We start from the raw sequence: 24,050 nt of genomic DNA on the forward strand, positions 1-24,050 counted from the left end.
GAGTGGCATAAAGCAGTAGGAAACAATTTTTCACGGACTTTTTCAACGTAAGAACTAGGCTTCTTAAATGAAACCAAAATAAAATGGAATTGGCTTTTCCAGACAGGGAATAATCAAACCATGGACTACCCTCTGCAGGATATGTTGTAGACACAAGTTAGATGTGTCTGCAAGATGACACATCTAGCAAGATGCCATATTCATGGAAGAAAAATCTAATGAGGTCTATTAAAGACAAAGGCAGGAGCTAGGGCACAGTAAGTCCTTAGCAAGTCCCCAGCCAGGCTGGGAGACTATTCTCTGCTTCTACCGTGATGCATCTGCACAACTTGCAGGCTCTTCCCTGAGCTGTGCCAATGGCTACTGAGGAAGCCAGGGCACTAACTCTGATTCTTCATTTCACTTGCTCTAGCAGGTCTGATGTTCTTGGTCCAAAGCTAAATTTTTGCCCACAAGCTCTTACGGACTTTTTCTAAAGTAACAAAACAAAACTAAGATAAAGATTTTATAACCTAAAGAGTAGCCTCATACAACATGACTGATTACAGCCAGATAATCATGAATTCAAAAATCTTTTTAAAGAGTTCCATGGTTCTCAAGAGTGAGAATTTAACTTGACAAAAATACATTGCAGAGACAGGGGGCACGAGTTCTGTAAAACAGCACAGAGCTAGTTTTATATTTAGAGTGATCAGAAAAACAAAATACTTCACCTTCAGGGGTCTGCAGACACCTTCTGTGATATGCCCAACTACTTCTTGAATATTTTCTTCCACGCCTACAGTTAATGCAAACATATGTTAAGATAACACAGATTAATTTGATTCTCTTCCTAGTATAAAGCAAAAACAAGTGTACAAGCTATTCCTCCATGAGCACTGCAAGTTCTTTTCTCTGCAAGAACCTGCCTGGTTTATATCTCTGCTGAACTCCAAATCTAGCCATTAATAAATAGTTGCATGACAAAACAGGGTCCTGGAGAATCATTACCTGATGCTATGCAATAACTTCCTATCAAAATACAGAGCCTGGAGATTTGAGGGAGAAGGAACAAGGGGAAGAATCAGCAATCTAGCAAGAAACTGTCACAGTAAGGCTCAGCATTAACACTTCAGGAAAATAAATTAAAAAAAATCACTAAGCAGCTCAGGGAACAACACTACCTACACTGTGAAAGGGTAAACTGCAAATCCATGTGCCTGGCAACTTCAGATACTGATGCACCTGTGGCATTGCTATGAATCAAGTCACACGGGCACCTCCACGCTGCAGTGTACTATGGCGTGGGCAAATGCTTCTTCCCCAGCAGCAGCTGAAACTGGGCTCTCATAGAGCAACATACACAAAAGAGAAGATTGCCTGTCTTATCATGAAGCACAAATGAATCGTCGCATAGCAACTGGTACTGTCATAAATCAATCAAACTGAGAGTAACAGATCTTGGAGCTCTCACTTCAGCAGTGACTCAGAATAGATCTATGGAGACAGCAATGCTTTAATTCTAATTTAAAACATGCCAACAAGAGTTCATCTTCAGATGGGACCCATGCAGTGAACAGTAAACAAGTTGATGGAGACACGTGATAAAAATCGGGCGACCTTAAGCTATATTTTGCAGCTCTTATTTCACACTACAAGAGATCACCTCTGAGAGTAAAAATTATGAGCAAAGATCAGATACGTGTGACATGCCCCTTTCACAGAGACATGTGAAAAACTACTTAACCAGAAAAAACACATTCAGTGTGACTGTCTCCTGTAAGAATTTCAGCATCTTAAATTGGTAAGCTAATAAACTATATAAAATAATAAAAACTATATTTATATTCTTAAGTATTCATATCAAGAAGGAAAGCAAGATCACAAAACAGAAGATTCTTGACCTGTAATGCTTTGCTCCCAAATATACCCTAACAATATAGGGTATATTTTACCCTATACCTTTTAGCCTGTGTTCACACTTCAGTCTATTAAGAGTAGTTATATCTTTATTGTTCATTAGTATAATAACTAATTGGCACGCACATGCAATAGTGCATCAAGACCAGATTGACTGAAAAATTTGCCAGTTATCAAACTTTTAGCTGCAGAAACATACACATTCAAACACCAACGCATATGGAATTGCATCTTGGTACACTGCATGCATGTGCCTTCACATAAACTTCAACATCCAGCTAGGATATTTAGTTTCAGCAAACAATAAAAGGAAATCTTCCAGCACAACTGGTTATGTAACTGTTGCAATATTAGTACATTATGCTGACATGAGAGAATTAAGGATTAAACAATTTTTAGAGATTCAAAAATCAATTTTAGAAGGCAGTTTTATTAGCTGAAGATATGTTTTTGGCTGCCTCCCATACAATATTTCATTTCTCCGTGTACACTCTCTGTAAGAGAGATAGGTTTCTTGTACTTTATTTTGGCTTCTACTTTCTGGCTGGGTTCCTACAACTCCAAGGAAAATGGGTTTCTACTGCTTCTTTTAACCAGGATATTTGCAATTCTCCCTTCTTTTCAAGCACAAGCCTCTATAATACAGGAAGACTCCTGCTTACATAATACCTAAGGTAAAAGAAGAAAACAGATATCTTTCCCCTGATTAGTACAATACAAAACAGTTAATATTCTCTTCAATGTGGTTTCACTGCTTTTTTGATCGCATTTTTGTTAAAATTATTTTTTAGAAGCTGCCATTTGCAAGGTTACAACTTTTAAAACTTCTAAGAGATTTCCCTTGGATATTTAGTTAGAGGCTATTTCGCTCATTATCAATAAAGTCCAAATGGGGACATTCCTCCATAAACGTGTCCTTTGCACATTTTTTCTTTTACTGGGACCAAATCTACATCCATCTCACACATAGTTAGGTTTTTTAAAAAGTATAAGGAAGTTTTTATGCAGAATTTTTATTGTCTCCACACATAGCTTACAGAAAGATTTAGGCAGAAATGTGAACTTGACACTTGAATTAAAATAATAAAAGCAGCTCCATCTGCAAAAAGCTATTTAAATGGTAACTTCAAGTTAGAACATTTGATTGATCCAGCATACAGAAAGACCCATTGAACCTAAACCTTACACTGCATCCCCCTTTCCTAATTTGGTGTCTAGTTTATACTAGTCGCATGGGCTCCCTCTATTGGGAATAGAAGAAAAAAAATAAAGAAAAACACAGTTGTGATGAAAGTCTCCATACTATTTACACTAGATGTTTATCTTTGTGGTAGATACCATGGTGTGCTGGAGAGGTCCTAGGAGACTGGAAGAAAACAAATGTCACTGCTAACCTTCAGGAAGAGCAAGGAGGAAGATGTGGAGTACTATGCCTATCAGACAAGCCTTGATCCCTGGGAAGCTGAGGAAGAACCTAATCCTGGATCCTTCTAGACACATGAAAAGCAAGAAGGTGATCAGGAGCAGTTGGTCAAGGTGGAAAATTGAGCTTAGCCAACTTGCTAGCCTTCTACAAGGCAATAGCTGGCTCAGTGGATAAAGGAAGAGCAGTGGCTGTTGTTTGTAGATGATCTGAAATTGGGAGGGGAGGCTGATAAACCAGAGGCCCTTCTGCCATTCAGAGGGACCGTGACAAGCTGCAGAAATGGGCAGGAAGGCATCTCATGAAGCTCAACAAACCGAAGTGCCAAGTCTGAACCTCGGGAGACACAGTCCCATGTATCAGTGCAAGCTGGCAGCTGAGCAGCTGGAGAGCAGCTTGGAAGTAAAGGACGTGTGGGTTCTGCTGGGCAAGCTGAACATGAGACAGAAATGTGCTCTTGCAGCAAAGGTGACCAACAACCTACTGCGCTGCTTTAGGAAGAGCTCTGCCAGCACGCAGAGGGAAGTGATCCTTCCCCTCAGCACTGGTGAGACATCTGGTCCCATGGGGTCTCCCACACTGAGCTCCTCAGTGCCAGAGAGCCACAGGGCCTCTGGAATGAGTCCAGCAAAGGGCCACTATGATTCAGGACTGAAAAATCTTTCATAAGAGGACAGGCTGAGCAAGCTGAGACTGTCAGCCTGGAAAACAAAGCTCGGGGGATTTTACTCATGTGTGTAAACATGTGATGGAGTGATGGTGTCAAGAAGGTTACTCTTCTCAGTGGTACCCAGTGATATAGCTCAGAGGTAGAGAGCACAAAATGAAACCCAGGAAAAGTTCAAACTACATTTGAACCTAAGAAGACATTTGTTTTCCCTGTAAGGGTGGTGGAACATTGCAGCAGGTTGTCCAGAGAGGGTGTAATTCTCCATATACTCAACCACAGATACTCAAAACTCAACTGCACACGGTCTTGGGCAACCTGCTCTGGCTGACTCTGCGTGAGCACGGGGCTTGTACCAGATAATCTGGAGACATCTCTTACAAACTCAACTTTTTAGTGTGGGATTATGTGACTGTCTGCTAAAAGTATTTGCACTCAGGAGGTAATGAACCTGTTTTTTTCTACAATCACAACCAAGATGTGCCCTTTTTAAATGGCTTAAGTGAATGTAACTTAATCCTTGCTACAGTCCATGCAATCAGGTACCTGAAGACTGTACTATCAGGGAATTCATCTCAGTCTCTCAGCATTGTAGATGGTATATTAAAGATGGTAGATTAAGATGGTATATTAGCAAGTGTCAACCAGTATATGGCATATGAGCAAGTGTCAACTCTGGATCCATATTTATATGAAGTATACAATCTCAAGATACTTCATATCACTGCATTTTGCACTGAAGGGTTTTTATTAAAATCAATTGTATCCAATTAAGTATTGCTTCCCCTTATAGATCATAACCTATAACCATCCTTGTCATCAAAAAAAAATCCCAAAGATCCAGGGGAACAGTTAACACACAGTAACTTCCAGGCTTTGTTTTTCCCAGGATGAAGCTAAGAATCCTTAATCATCTTATTCTCTTTACACTTCTCAAGAAGTGGACAACAGTGATGGCAAACCCAGTCCTGGTTAAGACTGTAAGGACGGATCTTGCTTCACTCAGAAATGCTAGCTTGCCTGTTTGTTTCATTCTGTGGAGAAAAAATGTTTTCACTTGGTGCTATTTTCAGGAAATTTTTCTCCAAAACATTTTTCTTCTCTATATTCCCAAGCAGTTTACTCTGATCCATGCTTGAAATGCTCTGAATATATCTTAGTTATTGTAACACCTCAGCCTGATATCCTGCCAGAAGAGCAGAGAATTTACTAGATAAAGCAGCTTGCAAGGAGGTGGGAGAATTTCAGAAGAGAATGCAAGATTTGTCAGGAAGAGCACCAGAGCCAACAGGGCAAGTAGATACAATAACACCCTGTATGTGTCCAGCTTTCCCTCAAACACTCTCTGCAGCTACAACAGAAGCATCAGCTCTTCGTGCACAGAATCATCATGTGTTTTTCTCTATCAAACAGCCATCATGAGTCCTACTTTCCTATCTCCATAAGACATTCAGTAAATAAAATAAAATAAAAGTAAATTCACCTTCACAGAATTCTGTAACTGTAGTAAAAAGCCTCATCCTCATTTAAAGATATAATTCTTTTTTTCTGTATGCAAATAATGAGCACATGAAATATATATAATAATGCACTGTATCACTGAATAAACTTGCTAGAGTTTTCAAGTTTTGTTTTGCCTTGATTTGTAACATTTCCTATTTTAAGCAGCCTCTTGCACACATGCTGTTAATTAGGAAAGCTACTTATAGCAGCAGGGAAAACATGACTGCCTATTAGCTTTAAATCCCTGAGCATGCTCAAAGACTTACAATCTGGAGCACTCTTCACACTCACTCTAAGAACTTGCATTTGATCTGTTTGTTACAACTGAGCATACGTGCTCAATTGACAAACAAGCCGTAGGCTGCAGCTGTGGAGACCAAACACACTGCAGCTTCTGCAGAATAAAGTGTTGAAATTACAGGTCTAAAGTGCTTGAAAAAGACAAAATGGGCCTGAATAGGCTGCACACCTCTTAATGAAGGGCAACGTCAATATTATAAAACTTCATAGATCCATGAGAGGCCTACTCTGGTGTCCAGAAACTTATAGCAATATGTTAGAATGATAGAAGGAAATTGCATTTTACTTACAGGACAGGAGGAACAGACTATTATTAAAAATAAAAAAAAATATTAAAAATAAAACGAAGCAAAACACACCATGAAAAGCACATCTCTTACTAAATACAGCAGCAAGGGTAACAGATACCCTCAACATGTCAACAAGCTACTACAGGACTATGTTTTCACGGACATAATTCACATATATTATAAACAGCCTTTTGAACTCTGATCTATAGGTTAAACAATTTCTTTCTTAATTTAGTATAAAGCTATTCTGAGCACAGTAAAATGAGAAGAGTGAATTGTGAAATACCCAACTTCATTGGGGGCTTTTTGCAAAAAGCAAGCATCAGCTATTCTGAGACTATCCACAGTATCATTTAAGGGTAGACTTGCATAACTGAGGCATTGTCTAGAAAATTAATGACACCTTCTGACTTATCACAGACACGTTTTCTATCATTTCTGAATACAGGTTTTAAAATCTAGTAGTACCTTGAACAGTTACAAGCTTTAACATGGCTTCTAAATGTTCTTTCTCAGAAGCTGTAGCTTGATGCAACCAGGCCAGCATGTCTCCTACATACCTACATGAAATAAAAAAATCCTATGTAAATGAGGGATTTATGGCGTGAGGAATTTAAACCATCATTAAGCAGAATACATTATTTATTTTTTTAAATCAATTTTTATTATCACTGTACCTCAAGGGATCATGGGAATGCATTTCGATGGGACGGGGTGTACCTCCTGCACCTCCTCTGGTGAGAGCATCTATAAAACCACGAACTACTGCGCTCCTCCTCGCTGTCCCAAACTCATCCAAAGTATACCTGCCATTGAAATGGGAAAAGGCAAACAAAGTGGTTCACATCGTCATCTTTTACTAGCTCAGCTTCACAGTTATTTTAAGTGACCATTTTTAGAATTCAATTCAATTTTCATCAATGCTTCTGCTATGAAAAATTCCACACCTCTGGATATTGTTGACTCTTCTGAACACATATTCAAGATGAACATTTCTTCACCCTCTCAGCTTCTCACCACACAGAAATGAATGTAAACAACCAGGGCACCACTCTAGGGCACCGGATGGTTAGTGGCGACAGAGAGATTTCCACTCAACAGTTGTTCAGTTATTTTAATTAGTGAGTCTCGATCAGGTATTTAATGGATGGACAATTACAGGTCAGGAGTGCATCATCCCAATCAGCATCCCAGTAACAGAGGATGTGCCAGAATACACACACACACATTTCCAGAGGCGGCTGCCTTCCTGCTGGGGCTGAAGCATAATGGCAAGTGAAAGAGAAAATATAACCCTGCTAACTTGCAATTGGACCTATGTAAAAAAACACAAGAATTTTGAAAGCACCAGACCACTTCTTTTTTTGGAACATTTAAGTCTTTAAGTATTTAAGAAGTACTTAAGAATTTAAGTATTTTGAAGAAAACACATAAATTACAAAGGAGAAAAAGAGAAACACCTGACAATATTTTTCCAATATAATTGGTGAAAGAGCAAAGACCAAGTGTGGTATTACTTACTTGGGACACCCCAGGAGCTGAATAAATGGAAAAATAAAATAATAAAATAATAACAACAACAAAGCATGCTACTCTGCTTGAAGCAAGTACAGCACTCAAAGCTAAACAGGCTCCAAGTTTGCTTGAACAAGATTCTTCTCATGCTACAAACAGTCCAAGAAATCTTTCAGTTTTTACTCTTTATCTACATTACTATTCAAAAGATAGAAAAAGAATATATTTAAACAAAAGTTTCAGTACTCTTCTGCGTTTTTCTCCAGAAACTTTATCTGGCAATTTAAAAATACCTGCATTTTTTAAAGTGGTTAATATAAAACATTCTGTAATAAACCACTATTTCAAAAATTATGTGATTAATAACAAGGGCAATCCTAGATGCACTCACTACCAATAGCCCAAGAAGAGCAGTGACGCAGTGAAAAATCTCAGGTGTACAAACCAGGTAAGCTTTTTATCCTCTCCTCCAATAAATAACCAAATAGATGCTTAAAAATACAGCAGTATGTCTCACTAGCCTTGAAAACCACAGTTAATAATAATTTTGTTTCAATGAAAAAGCTACTAATTTTCTTTTTACTCTCAGTAGAAAAGGGTATAACTACGACATAATTCTGCATGCACAGAATTCAGTAATAACTACTATTTACACCAGAAACACAGTCTTAACTACTATGTTATTACGCAGTCATTAGGGAGGAGGGAAAGAATATCTGCATTCTTTTCAGCCCTTTCACCAATTGTTGGAATAGCCAGTAAATTCACTGGGAGGGAGGTGGTGGAGAGGAGAAAAAAAAAAAAAAAAAAAAAAAAAAAGAGGGCCAGATGGAAGAGAAATATTCCTTTCAACTATGACTCCGCGGATTAGCTACAAAATAGTTTTTGATTTTTCTGTTAGGAACAGGAAGTGAAGACCAAACTGAAATAGTTATTTCAGATTTCTAATGACTGCAGTTCCTGAAAGTCTGTCTACGGTGCAACATTTCTGCCACCTTAAGGTTGAAAATATATAACTCAAAATCAGAAAACAAGAATTTGCCCTTCTCTATTTCACTGCCCTTCTCTATTTCACTCATTTTCATTTTTGTCAGATGCTGGGGGAGTAATCTCGAGGGAAATCTGGGTTTAGTTCAACACTGCAGGGCTTAACTGCAGAGCAATAACAATTTCAATCTAATTTCTTCTGTGACAATTTTTAGATTTTTAACTCATGCTCAGTGTGGTATGTACAAAGGTGTGTGTGTATATATATGTAAGGGATATATTTATATAAAAGACTACATATATAAAAAGGATATATATATACACACACATATGCATATATAAAGGATGTACACACACACACACACACATCTTTTTAATTTTGGAAGGAAATAGAGATTCAAAATATTACAAAGTCTCAATAATGCAATTATGTCAACACCAGTGTAGCTAGCATGACAATCTAAGATAAGACATAAGTTTGCATCTTCTACAGTAATGTTTCTTTTGCCTTTCTGCAAAAAATGATGTCCTCCTGAGGTTCAAATGTTGGTAGTATTAGTACTCTTGTCTGTGAAAAATATGTAGTAAGAAAAGGAAGCATCTTTTTAAGATTCACTGTAAATTAGCCAGCTATGCATTTTATGTGGAAGATGAATTTTTGTCATAAATGTTAAGAAAGCAAACTATGTGAATTTTGAAACCAATTCAAACATAATAAGATCTTTATTGCAGAAGACATACACCATATCTATAAAGACCCTTATAAGATGTTGTGAACGCAGCTCAGACTGATCCTATACATCTGTGTAAAAGGGCCCTGAAGACAAAATGCAAGAAAGGACTCTGCAATCCCCAGCCATGGCCCAATGTACTGACTATCCCAGGAAATGGCACATCAACACCGTGAGCAACAGCTGGGGACATCCTATGAGATACCAGACACTCCTCAAATTAATAAATGCTGTCCAAGCATGCACCTATGTGCACTCTCTCTTTAATGGAGAATTAAAGCCCGTTTGTACTGCACATTCCCCTCCATCCAATAAGTCTATCACTGTCACCTACATCACCTTGCACCTTTGGTAGTATTAAAGGCAAGAGTAGCCTTTGAAAGGCAGCCTAATACTCTGCTGTTCTGGATGTCTCTGGCCGAGAGTAATAGCTGAAAATTATGATGAATGATTGAGTGGTTAAAAAAAACCCTCAAAACACACAAAAACCAAATGTATTAGAATTAAGTGTAAAACTGTACTTGCTCGTAAGGACACCCCAATAAAGACAGTTCTGAGAGTGCCCCCTTGTGGTTACTATGCTCCTAGTAAAAAGCATTTAATTTGGGTTAAACAAGCCCTTCAGCAGTCCCCGAACAAGAATCCTATAGCAGTATGCAATACCACTATATAGATACCACTTCACTCCACTCTGGAGACACACCATGTAGAGCAGATTGGCTTTAACATAATAGTTCCCAGCTCGTAATAGAAGATATTCTTACTGCCAGGAGCACTTGAGTGAATCTAATTAGCCTTTAGCAATTTCTTATTTTGGGGATATGAATTAGAAAATCCCATGCTTTGGACAGCATTTTTACTTTCAGAAAAATCCTACAAGGGCAGTAGCCCACATACTGAGTTTCTTTGGATTAAAATAAGAACAGTCTGACATTTTACTTTAATTAGAAACCAGTAAGTTGAAAAAACTGACATTTACTGTACCGTAATTATCTCATAAAGACTTCCGAAATACAGAGAAATTGAAATACAATTTTTCTTTACTCTGATGCAATATCCACCATCCTTTTCCCTGTAGATCATCACAAATTGCAAGTGTTATAAGCTGGAAATACTCATTTCTGTTAACTATTAACATTTACTTACTTATATAGGACAGGCCTATCTTGTAAGGCTTCCATAGCTTGAGCGAGAACTGGAGAAATGTCACACGATTCTTGTGTCAAAGTTCTGCACTCATCTGAAAAACATCAACATCAATAAAAATGCATTAGTCACTCAGTAAAAAGGTAATGTAATATCCTATAAACCAAGCTGTCAAACAAAAAAACAGGTTAATACCTCACAGGAGTTTTAAATTTTGATTTGAAACCTATAGAATATGTTGCATGGTCTTGTTTATTTTATTTTATTGTAATTCAATCTCCTCTCTCCCATAAGTATTATTTTGCCATAAAATGGATGGGCATCACAAATCTCAGCAGTAATAAAAATTAAAGAAAGCTTAATAGCTAGTTGTGCCTATGTACAAATTGTTAAGTCATTCAAGCATTTTTACTAAGAAAAAGCAGTATGTATTATTTAAGCCAGCTATACACTTTTTAAAGTGATGTAACTATACTTATAATGCATTTATAAGTTTGCATATTCCACACAAGAATGTGGAAATCATCTAAATGAAATTGCAAAATTTTGCGTAACATAGGTTAATTTTTACTAAGGCCAAACCACAACCATCATTTGATTATTCAACGAAAACCAGCTACCAATGTATTCTTCTATTGTACCAGCTTTTTCATATATCTTCCTGTCAACATTTCAGAAGAAAGGAGTGAAACAAAGCAAACATTTTTGCATCATCAAGTTGTTTCAAGAAACACTGATATCTGCAGCCAGAGTATGTGTGTGCAAAAATATTATATACTATAATACAAGACAACATCCTATGAAACCAAGCCTAAAATATAGATTTAAACAAGGATTAATCAAGTTTAAAAGATAGTAAGACACTCTTAAGACAGAGGTTTCTAGCAAATTACCAATAAACAAGAACTTTCCCATGACTTGCAAGAAAATGGAATGCAATGAACTCCATTAGATTACTAAACTGTATTCACTGACCACTACAGAAGACCATCTAAAAACTGCAAATAAATAACATAATTTTACAGAAAGAGGTGTGATTAGCCAATGATGACAAACCCACAATGAAGAGACTCTCCAAGTTATCAGTTTTGGAAAGAGTTCCTGCAGTTAAACACACATCAAGGAGTTAAAGGAGTCATCACAATATTCACAAACAGAACAAAAATAATCTCAGTCCTACTTTGAGTCCATCTGTAAAGTCGTTCATAGGATGTCTCTTGCAGTAAAGCCATCTGTTCCATAATTTCCAAGCTACAAGATAAAAAAAACATTTTATTAGCAAATACTATTTTGGGTAGTACTAGAAATTTAGAAATCTAACCAAGAGCACCACTTTTGAATTAAGAAAATTCCAAAATGTGCTACTATTCTTTGTTTTCACGTGGAATACTCTTTATGGTAATATGATGTAGGGAATGAGACCTCACTGTAAATGCTGGTTTAACTAGCAAATGATTATCTTTAAGTTGTTTAAAAAACACTCACCCTGCCCTTTGCTGATTTGTCCGGAGGAGGATCTTGACATCATCATGAATTTGCTTTACTCTTCCCAATGCCTTGAAAAAATCCTACAAATAAATAAATAAATAAAGCAGTGCTTAAAAGCACCAACTTCCATTCATATCTCTGAAATTCATATCTGTCATTTTGTTTCCACGTGTTTGCTCTTTGTTGGTCCCTGTTCAAAATACTGCTTTTAAAATACAGCTGCACACACACCTTGTCATTTATCCTACCTTAATAGCCTTACTATGTTTTCTCTCTCTGTCATTGCTCCTTATTCTATATGTTTTTTACAGCAGTAGAGATGTGTTTTTACCTGGGCTATATATAGTATCTGTGTTTATTGTTGGCTTCTTTGGGGAGGGTGATTTTTAAGGACATTACTGTATATTCCTTATCTTCTGTTCAGTAAGATAAACAACTGGAGGAAGAGCCTGATAAGCTATAATACATAATTATTACAGTTTTTTGAAAAAATTATTACCTACTTTCCTTTTAAAATGAGTGAAGTAACAATTCTGAAGGGGAGGAGAAAAGGGTGAGGGGGAATCAAGCTTTTGCAATTAGCTGAGGTTTCCATGCTAATTTCCCCCTAGTAATAACACATGGGTAGCAGTCTCTAGAAAACTCTGTCATATTACCAAAAAGGCTATGTTATTTTGGCGGGAATTAAAGCTAATGCACTAATATTGTCAAATACGAGTCATTTTATGAAGTCATTATTCAAACACTATGAATGAGAGTGGAGAATTCAGACACAAGGGTTTGTTCCCCTGTGAGCTGGACCCAGATTATCCCAGAAAACTAAAGTTCCAGTCTGGTTCCATTTATATAGAAATATACATTTTCTCTAGGTGAACTATTCAGCTGCTTTAATTTATGGCATTGCATCAACTGTCTTGAAGATAAATATGTGAAAGTCCAACTCACTGATCCTATAATCTTAATCCATGAAAAAAAAAATCCCACAAATTGACTTTAATAGTATTTTAAGCACACTGTTTAGTTCCATCAGAGGAAAAAAGTACACATACTATTTTACTGAAGTCTGCCACTTTAATAGCACAATTATGATTATATCCTGGTTACACCTGCACATTTTTTAGGTAGTCCAGAAGAGCTGATAGAACTAATCCTTGTTCTGCTGCAAGTCAAGCACTGAACAAATGGTTCAGTGTTGCTGTCAGTCCCTATGAATGCTGCAATGCAGAAGGAAGAGGACAGAAAGCTTCCCTTCTGCCTTAGACTGGCAGAAGTCATTTAAGAGCAAAAAGGAAAAATCTTCTATATCATGCATCAACTTAGGAAAGCTACTTCACACAGAGAAGATAAAATATATGATGAAAAGAGCAGAATGCCCTTTCCCAGGCTTGTGACAGGCTTGCTTTAGATTGTTTTTTTAAAGAGCTGAATAGATGACCTTGTGAGATACTGGCCTGAACTCTATTTGCATTAAGTATAGTTATCAGCTTGCAGGATCAATTCCCATAGGGCAAAGAGGAGATGGAATATATAAATAACACGTAGAAATGCAAGATATAGCTTAGTCTAAAATAAAAACTTAGTTGCCCTTCAGATCAAGCCCTTAAAAGGAAAACATTCACAGGCTGTGTTTGCTTTATATATTTTGTGTGTATGTGTGTGTATGTGTGTGCTTTTCTATCTCAACCTGAATGCTTCTTTCAGAGTAATAGCTGGTACAAAGCATAGAGCGATTACTCAAATGCACAATCATTTAAAACATTCCAGTTATACTTTCACTAACATTGTTTATGGCTATCTATTCTATTTCTTTAGTAATGCTTAAACTACAAACAGGATATCTGTGGAAATGAGATACCATGTCTCAGCAGGTAGGCTGCATTTAAGTGAACATTTCCATGCAGCTGCAACAATAAAAGCCATTAAATATACTCAATTCCTTCATTATTCAGTTTGCTTTCACTGCAGAACAATGTGCCTTCTTGCCTAAAACTATAACCACATTAAAAAACTTTATTTGGAAGCTGGCTAAAAGTAAGTCAGCATCTAATATCTTCAACATCAAAACTACAATGAGAAAAAGTCCCACGTTATATTATTTCAAGTTATTTATATATTATGTTATATAAAATACTCATATGTACGCATATGTAAAATGTGTGGACATGGACAAAAAAAGTGCTCCATGCTGCAAATTTTCATTTGATCTACTTGCTCTCAATGAAGTTTCTGAACATCTTAGCCTAAATTTCAGGTTCCATAAAGGCAGAAAACACTAGGATGATGTAAGAGCTCTCACTGTCCCTTAAATGCATTACTCAAACTGGAACTTAATGTTGATTTGCTTGTTACTTCAGTCTTTCATCACATATTTCAAACTCATCAGAAATCCAGCAATCTGTTAAAAAGGGACAATCCTCCACATAAAGTGAAACTACACTTTGATAATAAAGTTTCATATACAAATGAGCTAGAGTGTTTCTGCATTTCAGTTCAGGGCAAAGCTTTTCATGTTCATTGAGTTACCTCAGTAATTGGCTCATCTTTTGTGCCTCGAAGGAGGCTCATTTCATCCGGTGTCAGCTGGAATTTTGCTATGAATGCATCTGCAACTTGTGCTTTCATTTCCAGTCTCTGACTGTTTAAAAAAAAAAAAAAAAAAGACACGAACTGAAGGAGATACTTTTTATAGTTATTTCCAATTGTTTTGCATATTCAGACTTTAGAAAACACAATTAGCACTAGAATTCACAACTATTAAATTCCAAGAGTACATATGTGCCCCATAATACTTAACTTGCATCTTTATATGCAATTTTCTGTTAAGCTTTCATACAATACAAAAGAAAGTAGTAAAGGTAAGTTAATATGTTTGAAAAACAACACTTTTTTAAAAAAATAAATATTCTCTTTGCATTTGTATCACAAGTTATCTAACGCAGATACTTTGCACTCATACAACATAATGCTTGCCAGTTATTTCCTTTCAAGTTCATTGGGGAAAGAATGTTTCTCAGCTTACATTTTGAGACAGAGCAAAAGGCTGTAACACCCAAATTGAGATAACTAATAGTTCAATCCACTTTTCTGTAGAATGGATCCTTTTCTGTTTAACAATATGCAGTTGTGATACTAATTTACTACTTCATAATGACCAAAATGTTAGGCTAATGTTCTTGTTGGTTCCCCTCCCTCAAACAAACACTTCAAGCCAACAACACGCAGACTCCATTGAGAAGTATCTTCTTCCATGCACGTTTGGTCACACAATCACAAAATGATGCAAATGATGCAAAGAGTTTGATTCCATGGGAAGGAAGGGACAGGAATCCGAGCAGCAACAGAAAAGTTGTTCCAACTGTGGTGTGGGCCCATAGTGTTCTGGAAAATAAGCACTCTTTTTCTGGAAATTGGGAAGGCACTAATTAAGTATTTGTGGAAGAACAATGTGCAATTACTTTAGGGCCATTTTGACTTCCAGTGTAATCAATACAAGATAAATACACTGTTATTACATGCAGGTTAAGACAGACCTTAAGAGTAAACATGGAAAAACAGACTTGCCTTCTGTAGCCGTGGATGAACTTCCCATTCTGTAGTAACTTTTAAATTACTACAAACAGAGAAGTTTAAGTTAAGAGCAAACAGAACAGTTAATTCACTACATTATGTAGTGGCTGCTCCCAGTCTTTTCCGTTGTGAGGAAATTTCAGCCTGACATTTAACTGTAATGCTGAGCTCTCAGGCTGGACTAACTGAAGCTGCTGCCTCCTGAGTGCACGAAGGTCCAGCTCTTCTCACAGCTGATGCCACCCTCTGTTCTGGCCATTTTTGCAGTTTCTAAGAGCTCTCAGCAGCAGTCTATACCCTTGCACCAAGTTGAAGTGCAAGTGGGGAGGGTCTGAATATTCTGCACACACTAGTTTCTTTTCAGTTTGCTTTCTAGATTTGGTAGAGTTAGGGTTGCAGACTTTTCAAAAGAAAATACAAAAATACACACAAAAAAAACCCCACTAATTTCTCAGCAGATGGAAAACTGCGCCTGTTATTCTCACACAAGGTCCTCCCATCCACAGGCTTTTTGCTCATGTTTGCAGGCAACTCCCTAAGGAAACTCTTCTTCTGTAAGTCCCCTCTCCACGTGCTCTTCGCATCCAATGTTTGAATTGAGATACGGCCACATTAACAGCTTCACGGTGCAAACAAAACACCTGCCTCAAGGTGGCAGCAGCGCTTCGCCTTTCTGCCTCAAAGAGGGATTTGGAGGCTGCTGAGAGGCCTGTCTCCTCCAACCTAGGGATGCTCAGGCCTTTGACACGCTACAAAGCCTTGTTGCTGATTTTTAACGGTACATATTTGATAAAGGCGGTCTCCCGGGAGAAGAGCTTAAAGCTATTTCTTTGGAGCTCTGCAATGAAAAAATTGGGATTTCAACATGCTTTTGAAACAGTGTTTCAAAACCTGGGTGAGCTGCTGCTGCTTAGGCTGATTACGAGTGGTGCTGTGGTATCAATCTGACAAGAGAGAGATGCCACCGCCTCGCAAGTGGCAACAAAAATGTAAGACATGTTCTGTACCCCTGACTTCCACCTGGCTGTGTCCTATAGGAACGAGACCACTACTTTCACATAGATACCCATTCATATAGATACACAATCCTCAGAGTTAAGCTAACAGTCATTTAACCAGAATTTAATCGATTTCATTAAAGTGTGCAAATGGATTAAAATATCACCCAAATGCGTTTCAATATTTTGCTGCACAGTGGCATGCAAAAATACTGAACATGGGCAGTAACAAAACCAAAAGCCGAAAGCTGGGCAGACATTTGGTCACTTCGTGTCCCACCGTAACCATTTCCAGCCTGTGCCCTGGGCACGCACAGGGCAGCAGGGGGAAGGTCCATGTCGTGCTGCTGTCCCAAAGATATATATTTTTTTCTGTTACAGAAGTCATCCCTGCATAAAAGAACAAAACTAACAGATCATGGGAACACAGACCTCTGAGCTGGGGGCTGGGGGGAAGCCCAACAAAGAGCAATTTCCCAGTTTTAATGGTCACCAGGGAGACTGAATTCTTGCACACAAGAACTCCAGGGGCTGGGAAAACTATGCACTTCATGCACATTTCCCTTGAACCACATTTAAATGTGCACGGTTTGTTGGGATTATCACCTAGACAGCTCAAAAAAAAAAAAAAAAGGGGAGGGAGATGAGACAGATTTTTCCAAAGTTTAATTCTATATTGCCACAAAGGATATCATAGAAACCAGCTACTTTCCTTCATCTGCTAAGAGTCATAGCAGGACATTACTTTCACTTGACTATAGTGAGACTTATCACATCTTTATGATCTCAGGAGTTAGATTATTTCTAACTAAAGGAAACAGGAGCTATCTTTAACAGACACATATCAACACTGTTGTATTAGGTGAAAAATTTCATTCCATTTCTCATGCAAATATAAAAATGCTTTTGGAAATGCTAAGAAAAAGTGTTTTCACTTGCCATTATCTGTCAAATGCAAAACTTTCTTAAAAGAGAACAGAAATATACGAGTATAATGAGTATATATGAGATATTCAGTGACTAATACCCATAGAACACAATTAATTTCTTCCCCTGAACCCCACGAAAAGAAAAAAAAAGAAAGGAAAAAAGGAAAACAGAAAAAGCCCAGTGTATTGTCTAACATATTCCCAGGATATTGAGAAATAGCAGTTCTATTTAACAGGTGTTCTCTCTCTCTAGTGAGATCTGATCCAGAAAGCAGGCTGCAAAGCTGAGCCCCTGTGTCAAGGACAGTGGACTTGCACTACAGCAGGGTGGCAGGATGCTCATATGAATGGCGAGTCTATTCCAGGACAGGAGACTAAAGGACACTGAACTTGATAATCTCTCAGCAGAAAGCTGAGAGAACATGATTGCTGTCTAGCTACTGTTTAGGGGGGAAAAACATCCTTTAAAATAAACTCTTTCCATTTCCTCATGTTGTCTGTTATCTAACAACTAGGCTAGAAATTAGGAAAAGGCTTTTACTGGAAAGAACGAGCTACAGAGATGAAAGCTCCAAGAACAGCAGCAGGTGCAAAAACACTTAATTACTTCTGCACTAAATGGCTGCTGAATTTATGCAAGTCCTTATGCAAGTCATATACAGACAGTAAGATAGAAAGACCTGCGTCTTGCAACTTGAAAGACTTACAGAATCACAGAACCATTACGGTTGGAAAAGACCTTTAAGATAACCGAGTCCAACTGGAAACCCATCCCCTCCATGCCTGTTAAACCATGTCCCTAAGTGCCCCATCTACACGTTTCTTGCACACTGCCAGGGACGGTGACTCTACCACTTCCCTGGACAGCCTGTTCCCTCACCACTCCTTTTGCATGGAAATTTTTCCTAGCATCTAACTGGAACCTCTTCTGATGCAACTTGAGGCCATTTCCTCCTGTCCTGTTCTGGAGAATAGTTATTCTGGCGGTAGTTATTCTGGAGAAGAGATCGACCCCTGCCTCACTACAACCTCTTAACAGGTAGCTGTAGAGAGCAAAGAGTACAGAGGATGATCCCTTCCCTGGTGCTGCTGGCTACACGGTTGCTGATAACAGCCAGGAGGCCGCTGGCTGCCTTGGCCACCTGGGCACACTGCGGGCTCATATTCATCCGTCCGTCCACCAACACCCCCAGATCCTTTTCTGCCACACTGCTCTCCAGCAACTCTGACTCAGCAGTGTGGGATTGCAGCGTAGTGCAGAGTACTGCAGCGTGGGGTTGTTGTGACTGAAGTGTAGGATCAAGCACTTGGCCTTATTGAGCCTCATACCGGCCCATCGATTCAACCTGTCCAGATCTCTCTGAAGAGCCTTCCTCCTCAAACAGATCAACTCTTCCTCACAGCTTGGAGTCATCTGCAAATTTGCTGGTGGAGCCCTCAACCTCTCATCCAGATCGCTGATAAAGTCCCTCTTTAAAGACAGCTACTCTGCGATGGAGAAGCCCTCCCACATAATGCCTTCCACCTTAGAATTAAGTAAGTAAAAATGAAACACTGAATAAAACAGAAATTTATCATCAGAAGCTGTGAATCGCATTGAAAAGATTCAAAACTTTCTGCCAGACTCCTAAATATCAGAAATGAAAAGGTTATTTGCTGTAAATAAATACAATTTGATCATTTTCTACTTACATACGGATCTATGATCATCTGTATGTATCTAATGTCAATAATGTGAATACGTCTTCTTAACTTGCAGAACTGTTCACAACAACCATTTCATGTTATTACGTTAATTAGGGTTTATCAATGTGAACAGAGATCAAGTTAAAAAGGAATGTCTCCAATAAATAGATTCCTTTGCATCTTAGAGAAAATATTGTTGATGCTGTTGTACCAAATAGAAGGACAGCTTCATATAGATGCATGGTACCTTTTAAACAATCTGATAGAAAGGCATTTGAAATGAGACTGCTGAGTCTACTCTTCAGATCAGTAATCATATTCCAAAATGTTGCCAAAGATATGAAAAGAACATACTGTTCTCCACAATCCCCTGGAATGAGATCAGAACAAATGACCTCAAACAGTAGCAAAAGGAGAACTGAATCAGATATTAAGCAAATAAAGTGGGAGACCACAGAAAAGTCTATGAAAGGTGAGTCCAAGAGCAGATAGACAAACATCAGCCAGGAACAGGACGGTACAGCTGATTCTGCACGTCATGGTGATGTTTCTTTGCTTTTCATGACTAAAGCAGCAAATCTGGTTCTCATTTTGGATCCACTGTAGCCCTTTTGATTGACTCCTGCTTTATCACCTCTTACATATGCTTTATATTGGTACAAATCACGTATCAGTCAGCTCCAGAGCTTCAAGCCTTCTCCTTCCCCGTAAAGGAGAGACAGCCAGCCAGACAGGAGGGACCACTGGCAATATTATAGCACTATTGTAGCAGAATGTGTTCACTATGTAACCTTTTTTTCCCCAAAACTTTTGACTTTGTATTGCGGTGAAGGTCAAATCATTCACTCAACTCTGAAAACAGCAGTTGCTGAGTTTTAGTGAAGAACATATTTTAATGCAACTCACATATTGAAATGCATAATCTCAAGGAAAACTCTCTCCCCTATCTTCTCTCCAGTCTGAAAAATACCTGTTCAAGCCATTCCCACTAACATTCTCTCATACAAGCTGGCATCTTCCCTCTTTCCACAAAACTAATTCTAACGCTCATCCTCTGCGACCATCCTGAGTGCATACACTCACTGAAGCATCTTTATTTAATTTTACATAAATTAATATTGTAATTATCAGCTTCTGGTCTCTTCAATTCTTAGGATTGTCATTTGTGGCTAACCTCAAAACAGTCTTGCACAGTATCTTGTTGGCTAGTAAAACTTCTGTACAGCCCAGTTTCTAGCATTCTGTCTACAGCATGTTGGAACTAAATTATTATTTCCCTAGTTTTAGAACTGTACTGAATTTCTGGAAATTGGAGTTGGTTCCCAATTTTGGATTGGTTCCCAATCTAACTTCAGATGGTTCCCAATCCAAAGTGAAAAAAAAAATGAGTATTGCAAGTAGTTTTCTGGTTTTATGTAGAGAAGAAATGAACTAGGCTCAAGCACAACATGAGAACTGGCAAGTCATAGGAAACTTGATTAAAAAAAATGCAAACAAACAAACAACCCCAGGCAGAGCTAAAGGAGCGAGGTCATCCTTCTGACAGCCTATTACCAATGGAAATAAGTAAATCTACATATTTTTTAAGAAGAGAGGCTGTTTGAAAGCAGATCTATTCCCTCATTATTATACATATTTTAAAAAGCCTGAAATAACCTAAAAACAGTATCAGCATGCTTAGACACACAGAAATCTGTAAGATAATGCAGAGGCCTTTGAGCAATTTACAGAAATTGTCAAAATTGCATCCCTAAATATTCCTTTAATATCCAAGTTATCCAAAAATAGACAAACAAACATCCAAAACTTAATTCCAGACTGCAGGCAGATAGTTTGAATTGTTTGTGATACTTTATTTCACACTACATCATTTTACTAAAATGTGATAAGTTAGGGCAGAAAGTCTTCATGTCTCAACTTTGAAGAAAAGAAAGAAAGAAAGAAGGAGGGAAGGGAGGAAGGGAAGGAGGAAAGGGGAAGAGGAAAAGGAAGAAGGAGTGAAAGAACAAAAGCCCTAGTTGCTACATTACACTGATTGTACAGTTTAAAAAAATATAAAGGACTATTTACTCTGCTTGTAGTGTATGGTACAGTTATTTTAATTAGTCTATATAAATTAAGAACAAGCAACATAATTGACCACAGAAATGCACTGACTCTGGCATATTCCCAAGCATAACAGAGCAAGGGTAGTTACAGAAGATTAATTTTTTTCTTTAATCTAAGTAACATGCTCTATTTAGAATTTATACTAATCAGATCTAAAGCTCCCATACTAAGTCACAAGAAAAAAAAAATGTGTGGCAAAGCTACAGATTGAGAATGCAAAACTTTTAAACAAAATTTGAGATGAATGAGCTATTTTCTTCCCCAGCTATCTAACCAAATTCTTAACCATACATTTTGCCAACATAACTCCAAAAGAGCTCGTCAGGATTACATATAGGGGACCTCAGACAATTATGCTTACACATTCTACAATGCTAATTAGAATTAGAATTTCTAATCAGTAGACGAGATTAACAGACAATCAAAATGAGCAAAGTAAAACTACCCATCCTATACAAAAAGATGGATTCATTCACACAGATGATCACACCGGAAACACGAAACTTCCAGGCAGAAGAGCATTTCTGAAAATACTACTACTGTGCTCTCAACATCTAATATTGCCCCTTACAGGATTCCCTATGAAGAACCTTTAGCCAAAACTCTAAAGAAAAAAGTCCAGTTCTGAATCCATTAATTTAAGTATTCAAAGATCAGCATCATTTCAGAGACCACTGCGACATTCCTCGAACAGCTCTACCATCTACTCCAGTAAGCAGGGAATATTCTCCCCTCTTTCATAGCTGCTAGCTCCTCTCCCTTATTGCTTCTACCACCAATACTTTGAAGTAAAGAAAGAAAACTATTTCAGGCCCTGAAAATAGCCAGACACCTAACTAAATTTATATCCAAAGACAATTTGCCTAATACGTATTTATTCAGTCTAAACAAGCATTTACATATTTCACACTGCATTGTCAAGGTAAATTGGCAACCAAAAGCTCCCAGTGCTGGCACACCTCTGTGGTCAAGCTCATGCTGCCAAATACACTTCTGAAATAAGGGATATCAACATCTATTCAAAACTTAATAGAAGGTGCTTTCCCTTGAGCAATCACACTAACTAATCTCCAAGCCTTATTTGTACAGTAAGCTATGGAGAAAATTGGCATGGGTAGTTTGAGGACCTGGAAACACAAACAGGAGCTCAGGTAAGAAGTTTAGGAATTTAAAAATCATCTCTAACTGCAGCTAACAAAAAAGGTGATAAAACAAAGCAAAAAAATACTTAGAAAGCATAATAAGCCAAATCCTGCACAGAACCACTGACACTTCTACTATGTGGAAAAATAACTTGCAAGGATGAAGCACTCCCCCTTAGTGCTCAGCCTCATGTTCCCATGGGCACTGTGCCCCTATGTACATATGCTTCTCTGCTATCATGCAGCTCCTCAAAGAAATTCACTCTGCAGGTGCTAACCCCATAGAGGGAAGAGAACTTCTGCAGAGGTATTTTTATTTCCAAAAATCAAAAAATGTTGCTAATTAAGAAAACAGGTCTCTCAGAATCTCAGTGCTTCCTTAAATATTCACTTTATATATGCAGGTGAAAAATAAAGTTTTAACTCTGGTTATAAAGGCTTTGATTACTGATTTCTAGTATTTTCCTAGTTTTGAAGTGAATTTGCTGTTCTAACTGCAGTCTGGTTTAAACATGAAAATAATTATAACAGCTTTTGACAAAATTTATCCCTGATCAGAACTGACAAGACACAAACAGAGTTTACCCAAGCCAAAGATTCCACCCATCACTTACTGACAACGTAAATTTGCTACTGAAAACAAAATTGCTACAGAAAGAGGATCCAACTAAGGATCCTTGATCAAAGCTAAGAGTTCCTGCACATTTCAAGATTGCATTCTTAGAAAATGCAGAGAAGTAACTTGTAAATAAAAAGCTGTGAACTGTTAATTCAATTGGTCTAAGATACGTAACTTCCTAACTTTAGCATATTACTTGAGTGAAGACATCACCTTACATTTTGCCTAAAATGTCAGTATCAGATAAAAAGAAAAAGAAAAGAAAAAAGAAAAAACTTATTAGCTTAAGTGAATGAAGAGCATCTGTAACTTTGGAGTCTCTCTTCAGGTTTACAATCCAATCATGCCATTTTCCTCCTATGAGCAAATGAGAAGCTAAAACAAACTCTAATCATAATAGAAAGACATGACTTTTGACTGACAGCTAGTAAGGCAAATCACTAAAGTGTGATTTCAAAAGCTAAATCACTTAAAGTATGATTTTGGAAGTTATTTTAAAAAATGACAAAAAGGTAAAAAACCTGTATCATAACAATTTATATATTCATATTCAAAATAACAATATTATTTACAGGACTACTAAGATGTTTGACTGGAACATCCGTTTTAGAAGGAAAGGCTGAGAGAGCCGGAACTGTTCATCCTTTGGAAGACAAGGCTCAGTGGAAGGGATCTTAACATTGACTATAATTAGTTAAAAGGAGTAAACTGGACTCTTTAGTGTCCAGCTACAGGGCAAGAGCCAACAGGCACAAACTGAAATGCAGAAAGTTCTATCTGAACACGGAAAAAGCCTCTTTAGTGCACGGATAACAGAGTACTGGAAGAGTTAAGTTACTGAAGTTGTGGAGTTTCCATTTTTGGAGATATTCAAAAGCCATTTAGACACAATCCTTGGACACGTGCTCTAGGTGACTCTGCTTGAGCAGGGGCTTTGGGCTAGATGATCTCCGGAGGTCCCTTCCAACCTCAACTCCTCTGTGATTCTTTGATTTAAGGCCTACCTTTGGCTCTGTTGCTTTCTTAAATAGCAAATGTACAAAATCCTTCA

General features: G+C 37.7%; 1 protein-coding gene across 1 annotated transcript in view; it reads right to left on the reverse strand.

Annotated features, from left to right (window-relative positions):
• The window catches only part of COG6 (component of oligomeric golgi complex 6), a 54,566-nt gene that overhangs the window by 24,397 nt on the left and 6,119 nt on the right, over nucleotides 1-24,050 (reverse strand). The window contains exons 4-10 of the mRNA XM_026053335.1: nucleotides 14,473-14,584; nucleotides 11,947-12,029; nucleotides 11,642-11,712; nucleotides 10,462-10,555; nucleotides 6,760-6,888; nucleotides 6,551-6,642; nucleotides 714-778 (exon numbers count right to left, since the gene is read on the reverse strand). Of these exons, the coding sequence (XP_025909120.1) occupies nucleotides 714-778; nucleotides 6,551-6,642; nucleotides 6,760-6,888; nucleotides 10,462-10,555; nucleotides 11,642-11,712; nucleotides 11,947-12,029; nucleotides 14,473-14,584 (646 nt within the window). The remainder of the gene's footprint in view (nucleotides 1-713; nucleotides 779-6,550; nucleotides 6,643-6,759; nucleotides 6,889-10,461; nucleotides 10,556-11,641; nucleotides 11,713-11,946; nucleotides 12,030-14,472; nucleotides 14,585-24,050) is intronic.

Source organism: Nothoprocta perdicaria, unplaced genomic scaffold (assembly GCF_003342845.1).
Source record: "Nothoprocta perdicaria isolate Ctin4 unplaced genomic scaffold, notPer1 scaffold_98, whole genome shotgun sequence".
NCBI lineage: Eukaryota > Metazoa > Chordata > Aves > Tinamiformes > Tinamidae > Nothoprocta > Nothoprocta perdicaria.